At 40.5% G+C, this 15,559-nt stretch overlaps 1 protein-coding gene across 7 annotated transcripts in view; it reads left to right on the plus strand.

Annotated features, from left to right (window-relative positions):
* Positions 1 to 15,559, plus strand: part of PFKFB4 (6-phosphofructo-2-kinase/fructose-2,6-biphosphatase 4) — a 90,551-nt gene that overhangs the window by 24,614 nt on the left and 50,378 nt on the right. For 3 of the 7 annotated variants that reach the window (XM_084634254.1, XM_084634256.1, XM_084634258.1), the window contains exon 1: positions 13,873 to 14,088. The exons of 2 other annotated variants lie outside the window; for them this stretch is intronic. In XM_084634254.1, the coding sequence (XP_084490380.1) occupies positions 13,986 to 14,088 (103 nt within the window). In that variant the 5' untranslated portion in view covers positions 13,873 to 13,985. Of the gene's footprint in view, positions 1 to 5,222; positions 5,427 to 13,871; positions 14,089 to 15,559 lie in introns of those variants that run through there. 2 more of the 7 variants (XM_084634260.1, XM_084634255.1) reach the window with 2 other exon arrangements.

Here is a 15,559-nt window from a genome sequence, read left to right on the forward strand (position 1 = left end):
CCATTTCCCACAAACATGGGCAAGAATGTTTCTTCCATGACCAAACCTTATGTGAAGATGCTGGTAGGGGGAGCATGTCTTTCCTCTGCCCCGCTGACCTTGGTTGGACCTGGCAGATGGATATCTAGAGATTGTGTTTTAAAGTTAAACATGGAGGGGTGGGTAACCTGCTTTGTTATGTTTTGTTTTGTGTGTAGTGGTTTTTGCACATTGTCATTCTATTCCTAGATCCAAATCTTGAAATTTAGAGAGTGCGGTTTTCTCGATGCAAACTTAAAAAAAAAATTGATAAGGTGGCAATCACAATCTTCCTTTGTCTGCTGAGAATGTTGTAGCATTGGCCAGTCAGAAGGCTAGTGACTTATATTTTCATGCTGAGTGTTGGTCAGCTAGCACACACAAGGCAGTCAGCTGGCCATCTAAGGATCTGCCACAGCTTTGAGAAGCTGTTTGAGCTTTGTTTTACTAGTGAGGAACCATCAGAGATTTCCTTTGCTCCCTTGGCATTATATGCAAATAATGTGGCTTAAAGGTAGGGCAGATCATCAGCTAAGTAGTATGTTAGAGCATGCATTGAAGAACATGCTTATATTTGTAAATTTCTTTGAATACAAACATATTATCTCTAATGGGATGTATGAATGATGTATTTTTATTTAATACCTCTCACATCCATAAAATTATTCTCCTGATGTATAGTGTATTCATTTTAAAGGTTCTGAAACTTGGACTCTTTTTCAGTTGAAATCTATGGAAATAAGTGCATTTCAGGAAAGGATTATTTAAACTAACTGGTGATACCCTGGCTTGAAAGTGAAAAATCTGTCTTTAGTTGCTTTGGAAAATAATGAGATTTGAGTCTGTATTTTCACTAGATACACACGCTTAGTTTGTTGTCTCAAGTGTGTGTGTGTGTGAGGACTGCAAGATTTAAAGACATCAGCCATTCTGACCTCCTTTTCAAATTAGGTAGGGTATGGTTGATACTGCAGGGATTCATTTTTTATTTGATCTTGTGACAGAGCAGAAAATGAATTTCTTCAGAGAAACAGAATTGCTCAGGCTAAATGTAATGAATAAAACTGATAAATTAGTATTTGACATTTTGAGAGACTGGCCCCTCTCAGGATGTGTGTGTATAACAGTGATCATCTACTTTTGGTCAGTAAAGTGAACAGAATGGTAACATTTTTTTATTACATGAGTTTACTACTGCAATGGAATGGTTTAGCAAATTGAATGGGATTAATAGATTGTCTATGGGACTTACTTGGGTAAAGTCCAGAGGAATTGATTTGTCTTGTTTTCCAGGAAACAACACTTGTATAATCTCATGTCTATTGTACTTGAAACTGTGTGTATTAAACACACAATGCTGTATGAACTAGGCAGTCATGGGAGACTTGGAATAAGTTCCAGTATCCGTGGCTGCTACATTTTAATGCTAACATTTTGTGAAGGTTTAAAAGGGCTGAACTTGGTATCTTGTTGGCTCCAATGCTGTAAACAGCTACACACAAGTAACCTCTAAAGTTACTCACATGCAAATGTCTGCAGCATTGGGACTTAAGTACATAAAATGCGCTCTCTCTCTCTCGTGCTCCCTCTCTCTTCATCATTGCCCCAGGTTTGGTTTGTGTCCAGTTTTCTGTCCTAAGTGAAACTAATTGTAAGTGACTTGTGAAGTGAAAAAATGAAAGGAAGTAAAGATACCAACCAGTAGGAATTACATAGTTAAAATATTTCTTTAGAAAGCTAATCATGTCAATTAGAAATCTGCTGATGAGACTGTCTTTTGTAGAGCATTAACGTGTTTATTAATGTGGTGATGTTTTCATATAATGGTGAATTGTGTGTCTTTGATTCTGAATCTCTCTGTGTTCGTGCAGCATCCACATGATACTGGTCTGTATGCTTAAGAACTACTTTTCTTAAAACTTTGTAACTGTTGTGCATAGAACATCAGACTATATGTTAATCTAATATAATTACGCAGTTGAGGTTTCAGAGTGGTAGCTGTGTTAGTCTGTATCAGCAGAAAGAATGAGGAGTATTTGTGGCACCTTAGAGATAGATACAGATGCATGCAGTGTTGAATTGGGCTTTAGCCCACGAAAGCTTATGCTCAAATAAATTTGTTAGTCTCTAAGGTGCCACAAGTACTCCTCGTTCTTCTACAGTTCAGGTTTGTGTTCTGATCCTCAGTTGGCAACATATTAACAACCTTCAAAAGGCTTCTTTACATATGGCCTTTGGTCTACAACTGTTATTAAAGTGTGTGTATTATACAGCTATATTTTATATTTAAAGAAATAGTTCAGCCTTCAATGTAAAGCATTGAAAGATTTAAATATTCTGCAGGATAGAGGGGGTTTATTAAATAAAGTATAGAGTGCTAATATAACATAGCTTGGTTTGTCAAGTTCTGCTCCTTATGCACTCTTGCAAAATGAAAAAGTAGAAGTAGTGCCATCTGCTGGGCAGTGTTCTTCCCAAAACATTTTTTTATAATATAATGTTTTCCCATTTTCAGAACTCAAGTAATTGTTCACACTGCAATGCAAGCTGATCAGTTTAAAAAAAATCATTTTTATATCTGGATATCTTAACACTTCCCTTACAAGATTAAAAGTTAATAATCTTTGGTGTGGGGGAGGGTGAGTGTAGATGTAATCTACTTAGCAATGTGTCACCCTAACATATAGGTTGTATCTTGGTTTTTATTCTCCTTGTCATTCTTAAGACATTTGCTTGCCATACACACACTCTGCGTGTGTGCATGTGTGTAATTTTAAAAAAAAATCTTCATTCCAGCAGTCTTGTCAATTTAACTGTTAGGTACTACTGTCTGATCATATAACTAGGACTTTATAACTTTAACTTTTAAACTTGCCTCTAGATCAGAAGGTGGACTTCAAGGTCCCAATCCTGTATGCATTTTAAACATGTGCATATTTAAGCATGTGCTGCTAAGCTTCTTGGTTAAGCACTTATGCAAGTGTTCACAAGACATGGGAAGTCCATTAGGGGGGGAGAAGTCAAGCTTTCACAAAACCAAATAGACTTTGCCCCATATTTGGGTGAGAGTGGGAGTTTTAAGATTCTATGTTTTCTTTGAATTTAAACAGAACAAAGAAAAAAGCCCACAGCTGTAAGGGAGGGGGTGGCAAGACACGGCAAAACCCCAGTGTCCTGGATGCTGATACCGCTCAGTAAAAAACAAAAATGATTGTAATCACTCATATGAGTAAGCCATTTATAATGATGCCATTTCAATGTGCAGCGGCATTGACATATTGGCTGTAGTACTATGACCCTCCCCCTCAGTTTTTAAGAATGTTTACAGCTTACAACACTCCCATTATATTTCTTAAGACAGAAATGAGAACTGCATTTCAACATGTGCCATGATAACAAGAATGACTTGCATTAGTTGACTGCCTTACACGCAACTGCTGAATTGGAGTTCTTTTGTAAAGAGTTGTTAATGTAGCTTTTCTGTAACTGAGAGGTGGTTCTTGTTTGCAAATACAAAGTCAGACCACCACATGCCATAGTATTGCTACAAATGAGTTCTTTAAACTCAGCAAAACCTTGTTACAATTCCTCATTCCTATAGTATCTTCATATGATGCTCAATGCTGACAATTATCACCGTTTCTGGTGGTATTTTTCTTAAAGCCTTAGCTGCAGGACTCATGTTATGTCATTCAAATATCTTAGCTTTCACTTGGAAAAAAAAATAAGAGTAAGTTTCTAGGCTCTCATGGTTGCAGAGAAAAGCTTGAAAATGCAAGTGAAAAAGAATTAAAAACCTGAAGGCAAACAAAACCCCACAATGTATTGCCTTTTAAAAAAGTCATGATTTTTAAGCCAATTGATAACTTTTGGGGGGAAGGGTGGAGGGGCAGGAGGCACTAGCTCCTGATTTTTGAGCTCTAGGGATTGACTGTGCTGGTCCTGAGACTCTATTTGGAATAGCTAATGGGGTTTTTGCTCCTCTACTTCTTCCTTTGTTATGTGTAATCACTGCTTTCCTTTTCCCTACTTCTCTGCAGCTTCATTTGAGCAACTAGTATTGCATGGTATGTATTTTAGGTGGTATTTGATGTGAAGGAGCTAGCAGGAAGGTATTGGTAGAAACAGTACAGAGATGCAATTATTGTAATGTAATTATTTCCTGACCCTCTTCCAAATTCGATTGGGTCATATGGACATACCCTAATTTACACTAGAGCAAGCCTTTATTGTATTAATATATAATGTGCATTCAAACTGAGAAGTGGAAGATAAAATACACAGGAGTGAAGGTAAGAGGAAAATGAATATATAATGCTTTGAGTTACTGTGAAGATAGAAATACCATGCTTCCATTTTTATTTTGTAAAGTGGAACTTTTAATAGAAATTTTGTGTAACTTGTGGTTGTGTCAGGAGGTTCTTTAGATTTGTAGGCATGTACATGCGCCATCACTCTCTCCTTCAGTATTGATATGTACAAGAATCTTCCTTGCCAAGGATCTGGATTCTTGTACCTTTCAATGCCCAGTACTGTAAACTCACAAATATGGAGCTGCTCAGCAGAATGGAGGTAATGATGTGAGTATGTGCCTGGATTATGTGCATGCTGCATGCATACATAATACATGAATAAATCAGGTACCCAGGGAATGTTGTTGTTACTCCTCAGTAGGGCTAAAATTTCACAGATTCATAGACTCTGAGGCCAGAAGGGACAATTGTGATCATTTAGTCTAATCTCCTGTATAACACAGAGCATTTAATGTCTCCAAAAATAATTCCTACAGCATATATTTTTTAAAAAAAAAACAATAATAATTTTGGTTTAAAAAATGCCAGTGATGGAAACTCCACCACAACCCTTGGTAAATTGTTCCAGTGGTTAATTACCCTGACTGTTAAAAATTAAAGCCTTATTTCCAGTCTAAAATTGTCTAGTTTAATCTTACAAACATTGGATCATGTTATACCTTTCGCTGCTAGACTGAAGGCCCTCTATTATCAATTTTTTGTTACCCATGTAGATACTTGTAGACTATGATCAATTCACCCCTTAACCTTCTCCTTGTTAAGCTAAATAGATTGAGCTCTTTGAGCCTGTCACTATAAGGCATGTTTTGTAATCCTTTAATCATTGTTGTGGCTCTTCTCCTAACCCTCCAGCAACATCTTTGGATTATGCACACCAGAACTGGATACAGTATTCCAGCAACAGTCACAGCAGTGCCAAATACAGAGGTGAAATAACCCCTACTTCTACTCAAGATTCCCTTGTTTATACATGCAAGGATCGCATTCGCCCTTTCGGCCACAGCATTGCACTGGGAGCTCCTGTTCATCTGAGTTCCCACCACGACCCCCAAATCTTTTTCGGTCGCTGCTTCCCAGGATAGAGTCCCCCATTCTGTAAGTATGGCCAACATTCTTTGTTTCTAGTTGTATGACTTTCCATTTGGCCATATTAAAATGCTTATTGTTTGCTGGTGCCCAGCTTACCAAGAGATCCAGATCGCACTGTATCAGTGACCTATCCTCTTCATTATGTACCAGTCCCCCAATTTTTGTATCATCTGTAATCTTTGTCAGTGATGATTTTATGTTTTCCTCTAGGTCATTAATAAAAAATGTTAAATAGCATAGGGCCAACAACTGATCCTTGCAAGGCCCCACAAAAAACACACCCGGCTTGAGGATTATGTTTACTCTTACCTTTTGAGGTCTGTCAGTTAGCCAGTTCTTAATCCATTTAATGTGTGCCATTTTAATTTTATATAATTCTGTTTTTTATCAAAATGTGTGATACCAAGTCAAACACCTTACAGAAGGCAATATCAACACTATTACTTTTATTGACCAAAGCTGTAATATAATCAAAAATAGATCTATAGGCTGGGTCTATTTTCCATACACCCATATTGACTTGCATTAATTATATTGTCCTCCTTAATTCTTTAATGATTGAGTCCCATATCAGCTGATCCCAGGAAAGGCAGTGGAACAATGTCAGATTGACAGGCCTATAATTACCTCTGTCATCCTGTTTACCCTTTTAAATATTGGCACAACATTACCTTTTTTTGTAGTCTCCTGGAATTTTGCCATGGTCCAAGACTTACTAAAAACCAACATTAACAATTCAGTGAGTTCCTCAGCCAGGTCTTTTGAAACTCTTGGGTACAAGTTATCTAGACGTGTTGATGTATAAATGTTTAATTTTAGTAGCTACCCTCTTCTTTTGGGAGATGGATTTTCAGGGACTTAGAAGTTGCTGTACTGGATAAGACGGTTAGTTCCTTTTGACTTGTGTCATGCATGTGACAATGGCCACAGCAGCTGATGCTGATACTTCTGAGAAAACGAATGGAATGCTAAACTGTATTATACTTTTGGCACCTTAGAGACTAACCAATTTATTTGAGCATAAGCTTTCGTGAGCTACAGCTCACTTCATTGGATGCATACTGTGGAAAATACAGAAGAACTAACCAATTTATTTGAGCATAAGCTTTCGTGAGCCACAGCTCACTTCATTGGATGCATACTGTGGAAAATACAATGCTGTATATAATACAATACAATATTGTACAACAATACAATATTGTACAACAATATTGTACAACAATACAATATATAATACAATACAAATACAATGCTGTATACAATGCTGTATTATACTTTTGGCACCTTAGAGACTAACCAATTTATTTGAGCATAAGCTTTCGTGAGCTACAGCTCACTTCATTGGATGCATACTGTGGAAAATACAGAAGAACTAACCAATTTATTTGAGCATAAGCTTTCGTGAGCCACAGCTCACTTCATTGGATGCATACTGTGGAAAATACAATGCTGACACCCCTACATACCCACACCCTACAATGCTGTATTTTCCACAGTATGCATCCAATGAAGTGAGCTGTGGCTCACGAAAGCTTATGCTCAAATAAATTGGTTAGGTCTTCTGTATTTTCCACAGTATGCATCCAATGAAGTGAGCTGTAGCTCACGAAAGCTTATGCTCAAATAAATTGGTTAGTCTCTAAGGTGCCACAAGTACTCCTTTTCTTTTTTTGCGAATACAGACTAACACGGCTGTTACTCTGAAACCTGTATTATACTGTTCAGCTGCTAGGTGGTGTGTGTGTAACATACGTTAAGGCGAAGATCACAACCACCATTCCTGGCAGTGCATTAAATTACTCCTGAGAGCATTCTGCACCAAAAATTTAAAAATTCTGTGCACAATATTTTAAAATTCTGCAAATGTTATTTGTTAAAAAAAAAATGTGGAGGCTCCAGCATGGCACTAGGGAGCACAGGCCACTGGCTGTACAGAGGTGAGAGATCACTGTGCAGTTCCCCTATCCTGGGACATGCACTCAGTGGTGAGGCTGACGCAGCTCAAGGACTGGGCCTGCCCCAGAAACACCACAGAGCCCTGCCCCTGTATGCCAGGTGCACCAAATGTGGGCAGACAGGCTCAGCAAGGCAGGATCCAAGTGTGGAGGGGCTTAGTGTGGGTGGGAATCCAGTGTGGGTTGAGAGGGTTCTGTGTGGGGCAATCTGGGAGTGGGGCGGTTCTGGGGGAATCTGGGTGCTGGAGGGATCTGGATGCACAGGGGCTTGTTGTGGGGGTTCTGGTGCAATGGTAATGGGACTCTGCAGGGGAGGTTCCACGTGAAAGTGGTTGGGGCTCAGCAGGTGGGGTCTGAGTGTGGAGGAGATAGAGCTCAGTGAGGGGGGCTGGGTGTGGGGGACTCAGTGGGGTTGGGATCCAGGTGCAGCTGCCTGGGGTTTGGGGTGGGAATCCGGGTGTGGATGACTTGTTGGGGTTGTGCAGGGGGAGTGGGGCTCATTGTGGGGGGGGGGTCTGGGTGCAGGGGGTGGGACTCAGCAGGAGGGTCTGGGTATGAGGGGTGTCAGGCTTCCCTCCCCACTCTGAACTCTGGGGTACAGATGTGGGGACCCACATGAAAGACCCCCTAAGCTTATTTCTGCCAGCTTAGATTAAAACTTCCCCAAGGCACAAATCCTTCCCTGTCCTTGGATTAGTACTGCTGCCACCACCAAGTGAGTTAGACAAAGATTCAGGAAAAGGATCACTTGGAGTTCCTGTTTCCCCAAAATATTCCCCCAAGTCCCTTCACCCCCTTTCCTGGGGAGGCTTGAGAATAATCTACCAACCAAATAGGTAAACAAGGTGAGCACAGACCAGACCCTTGGGCTTTTAGTTTACTAAAAACCAATCAGATTCTTAAAACACAGAACTTTATAATAAAGAAAAAACAAGGTAAAAGAAGCACCTCTGTAAAATCAGGATGGAAGGTAATTTTACAGGGTAATAAGATTTAAAACACAGAGGATTCCCTTCTAGGCAAAACTTCAAAGTTACAAAAACCAGGGATAAACCTCCCTCTTATCACAGGGAAAATTCACAAGCTAAAACAAAAGATAAACTAACGCATTCTCTTGCTATACTTACAATTTGTAATCTTAGAGGCTTATTTCAGGTATGGTTTTGGGAGAGGGTTTTTTTTTTCCTGCCTGGTCCCTCTCTTTGTCCCGAGAGAACAACAAAGAAGCACACAACAAAAAGCCTCCCCCCACAGATTTGAAAGGATCTTCTCTTATTGGTTCTTTTGGTCAAACAGCTGGCTGCTCATGAAGGAGGAGGGAAGAAGTAGTACTGAAATAACTTGAGATCTACTGGTGAAAAGTATTATATAAAAGCGAGGTATTATTGTAACTCTTTATTTTAAAGTAAATTGATACAGATTTTTGTTGCCCTTTAGACTATTGATTATGGTGTCTCATCCCTTTCCCCCAGCTGTCATCCTCTTTCCTGGCTTCTTGACTCTTTCTAGCTCAGATTCTCCATGAAATAGGCTGAGCTAAAAACAGGGTGTGCTGGTTGTTTAAAATAATTGTGCCTTTTCAATGCACCCAACTTGAGCCACATTCTTGCAGCTGGCACCACTAGGGAGGACCCGTGAGCCTGAACCAGAGACCCATTGACTTCAGTAGGGTTCCACCCAGGCCCCACAGGATTAGGAGTGTGTAGTCATCTTTCGTATGCTGTTGGAGAAAGGTGTTCCATCTTCAGTTTTTTGAGATGTGTTAATCATTTGTTGTATTGTGCTGGAAGGCTTGAATTTGTGTGCCTCAAGGAAATATTAATCTGTCACTTCCAGTTGTTTCAAAGCCTTTATTTTAAAATCCTATTTAGATGTGAAGAAGTGAGATGGTCACTCGATTGTAGACCTAAAAGTCGCAATTCTTCAACAAAAAAACTTCAAAAACAGACTCCAACAAGAGACTGCTGAATTGGAATTAATTTGCAAACTGGACACCATTAAATTAGGCTTGACTGGGAGTGGGTGTGTCATTACACAAAGTAAAACTATTTCTCCGTGTTTGTTTCCCTTCCCTACTGTTCCTCACACGATCTTGACAACTGCTGGAAATGGTCCACCTTGATTATCACTACAAAAGGTCCCCCCCCCCCCGCCTCCGCTGGTAATAGCTCACCTTATCTCATCACTCTCGTTACAGTGTGTATGGTAACACCCATTGTTTCATGTTCTTGGTGTACTCTGAAATCTGTGTATATTAAATCTGCCCACTGTGTTTTCCACTGCATGCATCCGATGAAGTGAGCTGTAGCTCACGAAAGCTTATGCTCAAATAAATTTGTTAGTCTCTAAGGTGCCACAAGTACTCTTTTTCTCTTTACATTTTGTTGGTTATCAACAGTAATCAAGGTTCTGCAGGCCAAATTAGGTCCCCAGTGACATCTTATTGTCTTCTAATTATGACCTTGATAACACCTGTGCAAACCTGTTACCTTCATTAGGTTCACATGGGGTATATCTATACTGCAATAAGACATCTGTGGCTGGCCAATGCTGGCTGTGGGGCTGTTTAATTTCTGTGTAGATGTTCGGGCTGTGACCCTCCTGCTTCACAGAGTCCTAGAGCCTGGGCTCCAATTCGAGCCTGAATGTCTACACCACCATTAAAAAGTCCCTTAGCCTGAGCGTCCCCTCCACCCCATACATACTCATAGGCATAATTGCACGGATTTAATCAATGAATCTGCTAATGTGCAAAAAGGAATACATTCTAGCTCACTTTCTTAACAGTATCGGCTCAGCATAACAAGCAAAAAATGTGAAATTTAGCTTTCGGGCCACATTTACAAAGGTGGGAGATTAAAGATTCTGATAGATGCCTGCTGGGGTTTTCAAAAGTACACTCACCTACGTGCATCTTTAGTCACCTAAATATACCTTTGTAAATCTGGCCCTTTGTCACTAAAACAAGCTGTGTCTCTGGATGCATGCATGGAGCAAATCTGCTGAGGGGAAGGTGTTACTTTTCCATAGTCAGTTTTCAGAGATGAATTGCAAAGGACTGGGGAGAAAATGACTTTTTGCTATTTCATACTTTTAAGTGTCAAGAAGGCCTGAAAAGTGGGTGTGGTTTTTATTTGTAAGTAAAAATATTATTTCTGCTTATTTTAGTCTTGGAGATATCAGGAATGTCAAATCCAGACATGCTTGGCTTTACTGGAGGGCTATTTGTCAGTTTTGGAGGATGTGTATTGTCAGATTTTGCACCTCAGTTGAAGGGGTGAGGCGCTGAAACTTTCACAAAGATGTATATTTTTTCCAAAATGTTGATTACTCACTGGAATTAAATGGATATTAACAAATAAATTAAGAGTTTTGAGCAGTCTAAAAATTCCTTTTTCTCTCACTTGCTCAGCTTTAAGTTTCTTGACTCTCATGACATATTTTAATTCAGTCTCCCATTGCTATCAAATCTCCTGGATAGACAAGACCAAGGACAAGTGTTAAAGAAAATTGCAGGGAGGGAATGATACTGAATGCGATGGACCTGAAGGGAAACACTGAGCAGTAAAGGAGAGGAGGGGGAAATGGGATGAAAGGGAGAGCGAAACCAAGCAAATGGAATTGCTAAGGAAAGAGAAAAGAAATACGCAGCGTTGCCAACTCTTGCAGTTGTATCATGGGTCTTGTGATATACAGTGTTTTTCATACAGCCCCAGTTTTGTGGTTGTGTGAATCTCAGCTTTCATTTAAAAAAGTAAGTTTCCACAGCCCTTGTGGTTATGAAAAAAAGCTTGAAAATACAATCCCTAAAGGCTCAAAACCCATAGGGCAAATAAAAAGGGGTCACCATTTATTTTTATTTTTAAATCTCATAATTTTTAAGTCAGTCTCCATAACATTTGAACACTTATTGGAAACTGAAAAGGTTAAAATGATTTAACGAATACTTAATCTACATTCAATAAAATGCATTATTATAAGTGAAAGAATTTTGAATGCGTCTTATTTACTTTGTAGAATTTTTCTCAGTTTGGACAATGAAATTAGCTTAACTTTTGTTTATATTCAGTCTAGGACCTGACAGTGAATCTGTTTGTTTGAAATATTTAAGTTTCAAATGCTGAAGATGCTTGGGTACTAGGGTGATTAGCACCAGAATAAGAACCTTGATAGATGTTTGTTTGAACACAACTGTATTCACTTGATTTTGTGCTCAGTAGTGTGACCTTAAATTTTACCCAAAATGTAACGTTTTATGAAAACAAGGTGTATTAAAACTTAAGTGTGTAATGTCCTGTTTAAAGACTAACTTCTTGGCATGGTTTTAGCCTTTAGTGCAGAAGATGATATTCAAATATTTGAAGAAATATGGATAAGAAATAACTTCATTACTGTTTTAGTATTGTATACTGCAGATGTGCATTATTTTTAATATGGTTTTAAAGAATATTCTGAGGTACAGAGCTTCATGTACAGTTTAAAAGAGTTTGATTGCACCTACTTACAAGTCCATTTGCAGAAAATGAGAACACCTCCCTGTGTTTGTGTATAACATTTTGTGTATTGTTAATGGCTGCAATAGAATGCAATCTTATTTTTTAATTGAGTACAGACTGCCAAATGTAACTACAAATTACCATATTATTTAGCGTACAGAAAGTAATTTTGTTTTTTATATCTTTATCCCTTTAGTGCAAGGGTGCTGGAACAATTTGTACAGTGGGGGTGCTGAGAGCTATTGAACCAAACTGTAAATGCTGTATATAATGGAAACCACTTCAAGCCGGGGGTTGCAACAGCACTCCCTGTTCCAGCACCTATGCTTCAGTGTTCAAGCCTTCTTTTCCTTTGAGTGGTTTGTGTGAGGGAGAGGGAGGTTTTGATGAAAGATGCTACATAAAAATGTATTACATTTATTGCCTCTTCAGCCCAGGTCAGCCTCAGGACAACATGAGGCTGTGATAATGGAGTAATAAGGAGCATTAAATTGTAACAAAAGCCTCCTGCCTAGAATCAAATTTCATATGTAGTGTAATTGAAATCTATTACCCCCTCAGAAGCAAACGGAAACATGTATGCAAATATTTTTTTAAATTAGCCATTTTATCTTAGAATAAATCCCAGGTGCTAAAGGGGTCATGTTGAATCCGTTTTTGTGAGGTTTGAAAAGAAGCTGTGGAGATCCTTGAAAATAAGCGTGTTGACTCTTTAAGGGGGAGCCATATCTGATATAACTATGGCCAAACAATCTTTGGCAGTTGATATAGACAGGCCAAACTGTGCTCCAGAACTGAGCTGAGTGTGGTTGGCATCTCCCTGTGCATCAGGAATCAAATAAGACTTGTCCCTCTTTATGCCATCAGTAAAGGTCATTTACAGTGCAGGGGTAGCTCATTGCAGAGAAGGCATGTTTTGGAATAGAGGTTCAAACCCTGCTCATTTTCCAGAATAGGCGCAAGCACGAAAGGCTAACAGACTTGTATCCTCACCAGAGTAATCAATGTAAAAAAGTGTGGTGGAGAATTAGCTCTTGACTAGTCCTGGAATAAGTGCTTGCTCCTCTCTTACCCAAGTTATAAAAAACAGATATATTTTTTTTTAAATTGTTGCCTAATTTTTTAAAAGGGACTAGAGATTTGCAGTGCCTCCGTTTTTGGATGTCCAGTTTGGGACACGTTTAAGAAGCTTGATTATTCAGAAAGTGTGGAGTACCTGCCTTGGAAACCTTTGCAGAGAGTTTCCCCTGCAAACTGCAGAAATGTATATAGACACTCTCTGGTCAAATTTATATAGCATAATAGGGGATCCTGTCTGATCAAATTCAGCCAACAGTTTAGGTGTTGTACAATTTAAGCTCCAACAATTTCTCAAGGCTTCCTTATATTATGGAAAACTGCACTGAGTTGACTACTTGAATGTAGTGTAGACACTGTCAGCCTGTAGACCTGAAGTAAAATTAGAGATCCCTGTACAGTCTGTCTTTTTTTTTTTAAAGTATTTATTTATTTGGGTGGTTAACTAAAATAAGTGATTTTTAGTACACCCATAGGAAAAGGATTGTAAAAGATATTGACGTTTCTGTAGATTGAGCAACAGGGTTGGTTTGTTTGTTTGTTCATTTGACCCAATGATGCATTAAAGATCATTTTTGAGAGGGTTTGAATTTTGGCCTCAAAATATTCGCTGCTCACTCGGAACCATTGTAAGTGCCGCAACAAAGAACTCTAGTTCCTCTCGGCCTCCCCTCTCTCCCCGACACATGCGAACTGAAGGGCAGTAGGGTGCTTCTAGCCCCCCTCCCCGCCCCTCCGCCTCGTGTGCGTTGGTGGGTAGCCCTGGCTCGTGGGGGTTTCGGAGCTAGCCGCCCCTTCCTGGTGCAAGGCTCCGGGGCGGCGTGTGGTGGTTCGGTGCCCCCTCGCCTCCCCCGCACTGTTCGAGTCCAGCGCTGGGGGCGCGTCTGCTCAGTCCCTACCCGGCTCCTTGTTCCGGGCCTCGGTGGGCCGAGGAGGCGGAGCTGCAGCTATACCCCGCCCGCTGCCGCTGCAGAGCGCCCGGCTTTCCCCCGGCAAGCGCCGTTACCAGTGCTGGCGGATCGGGGCCCCCTGCGAGGATGGCGGCGTCGCCGGCCCGGGAGCTCACGCAGAACCCGCTGCAGAAGATCTGGGAGCCCTACAACAACGGGCTCCCGGCCAAGCACAGCGCCCAGCGGGGGGGTGAGCACTCGGGGGGGGCAGGATCTGCAAGGGGAAGTTGGCGAGCTGCATTATCATTAGGAAGAGGAGAAAGAAAGGGGTTGGGGGAGCTGAGCAGGAGACACAAAGGGGTCACGGGTTTAGCAGATGCATAGGGGATTGGGCGAGCAGGATAGAGTCGGGGGGAGATAGTGCAGGTTGAATGCAGCAGAAAGGCAGGAAAGGGAACCACTTACCTAAGGAGGGGTGTGAGTGTGTAAAATATAATATCTAGCAGTACAGGATTTAGGGTAACAGGGACTGAGAGATCTGGGGGGAGAAGTGCATGTTTTTTGGGGAAAAATAGAGGGAGACTGTGCAAGATGTGACTCAAGACATAGGAGACAGTGGAGGAGGTCATTTTAGGGGACAAATCGGGGGGAGGGGACAACAGTATCTTGAGCAAATCTGGAGTTGGGGCAGTGCTGGTGAGGTGGTAATAGATGGAGATGGGATTGGTGGGCCATGGGAGATGCAAAGGATTTGGTGAAGAAATTGGATGGGGAAGATGCGTAGAAGAGATGAGGTGGTGGAATTGGGTGGCAGAACAAGACCTGCCCTGAAGATGAGATTGGGGGAGGAGTGCATGAATTGTTGGGGTGAATATTTGGGGCACAGGGCTAGCGTGGGTTAGGTGCTTGGGGAAGGGGGACAACACAGGAGTTGTGTTGGGCAAGGGATTTGGCAGTGGAGGCAGAGCAGGAGTTAAGATGTATGGACTGAGAGATATTGCAAGAGCTCTGGGTGTGTGTATAATTTTAATGGTGAGGGGCAGCGTGGCATGGTCAAGTTTCTTATTGTAAGCTACACTTAGCATGTTGAAAAATGGAGAAAAATCTCTGATTCCTGTAATTTTTCTTCTTTTAGGAAGCATAAGGTGATTCATCTGGAAGTTCTCTCTGTTTTGTGGTATGGATATTTCCTTGAGGTGAAGTTGTGGTGCTTGAGGTAGAAATCTGGAGTCTGAAGGGAAATACAACTTTCCCTTTGAGTAAAGCCCTCTCTGAGTTGCTTATAGCCTCCTATACTTTGCACTTTTTGCTATGCTAGTGCTTATAGAATCAGTAATTAAATCTGAATGACAGAGGTGTCTCGCACCTTTTACATTTTAAGAACATTTGGTTGGCTTTGCAATTCTCCAGCTTGCATTAAGGTCCCATCTATACTAGAAAAACTAGTGAGTTTTGGGACTTGGTTACAACATGATAGTCCTTGTCAACTGTTGATCTTGTGTAGATGTGACCAAACTGCATTCCAGAACCTTGCTGTAAATTTGAACTTCACATGTCTTCTGTAGCATGACTTGGTAACTCAATTAAAATTTGGTTTGGTTCCATCTACGCTTGCAAGATTGAACCATACACGGTACTACCATGTTACAATGTGGTAGTTTTAATAATATAGGCCAGATCTAAATAGTTTGTATTTAAAACATACAAAAAACCCTCTGAGG

Source organism: Lepidochelys olivacea (assembly GCF_965140295.1).
Source record: "Lepidochelys olivacea isolate rLepOli2 genome assembly, chromosome: 7".
Taxonomy (NCBI): domain Eukaryota; kingdom Metazoa; phylum Chordata; order Testudines; family Cheloniidae; genus Lepidochelys; species Lepidochelys olivacea.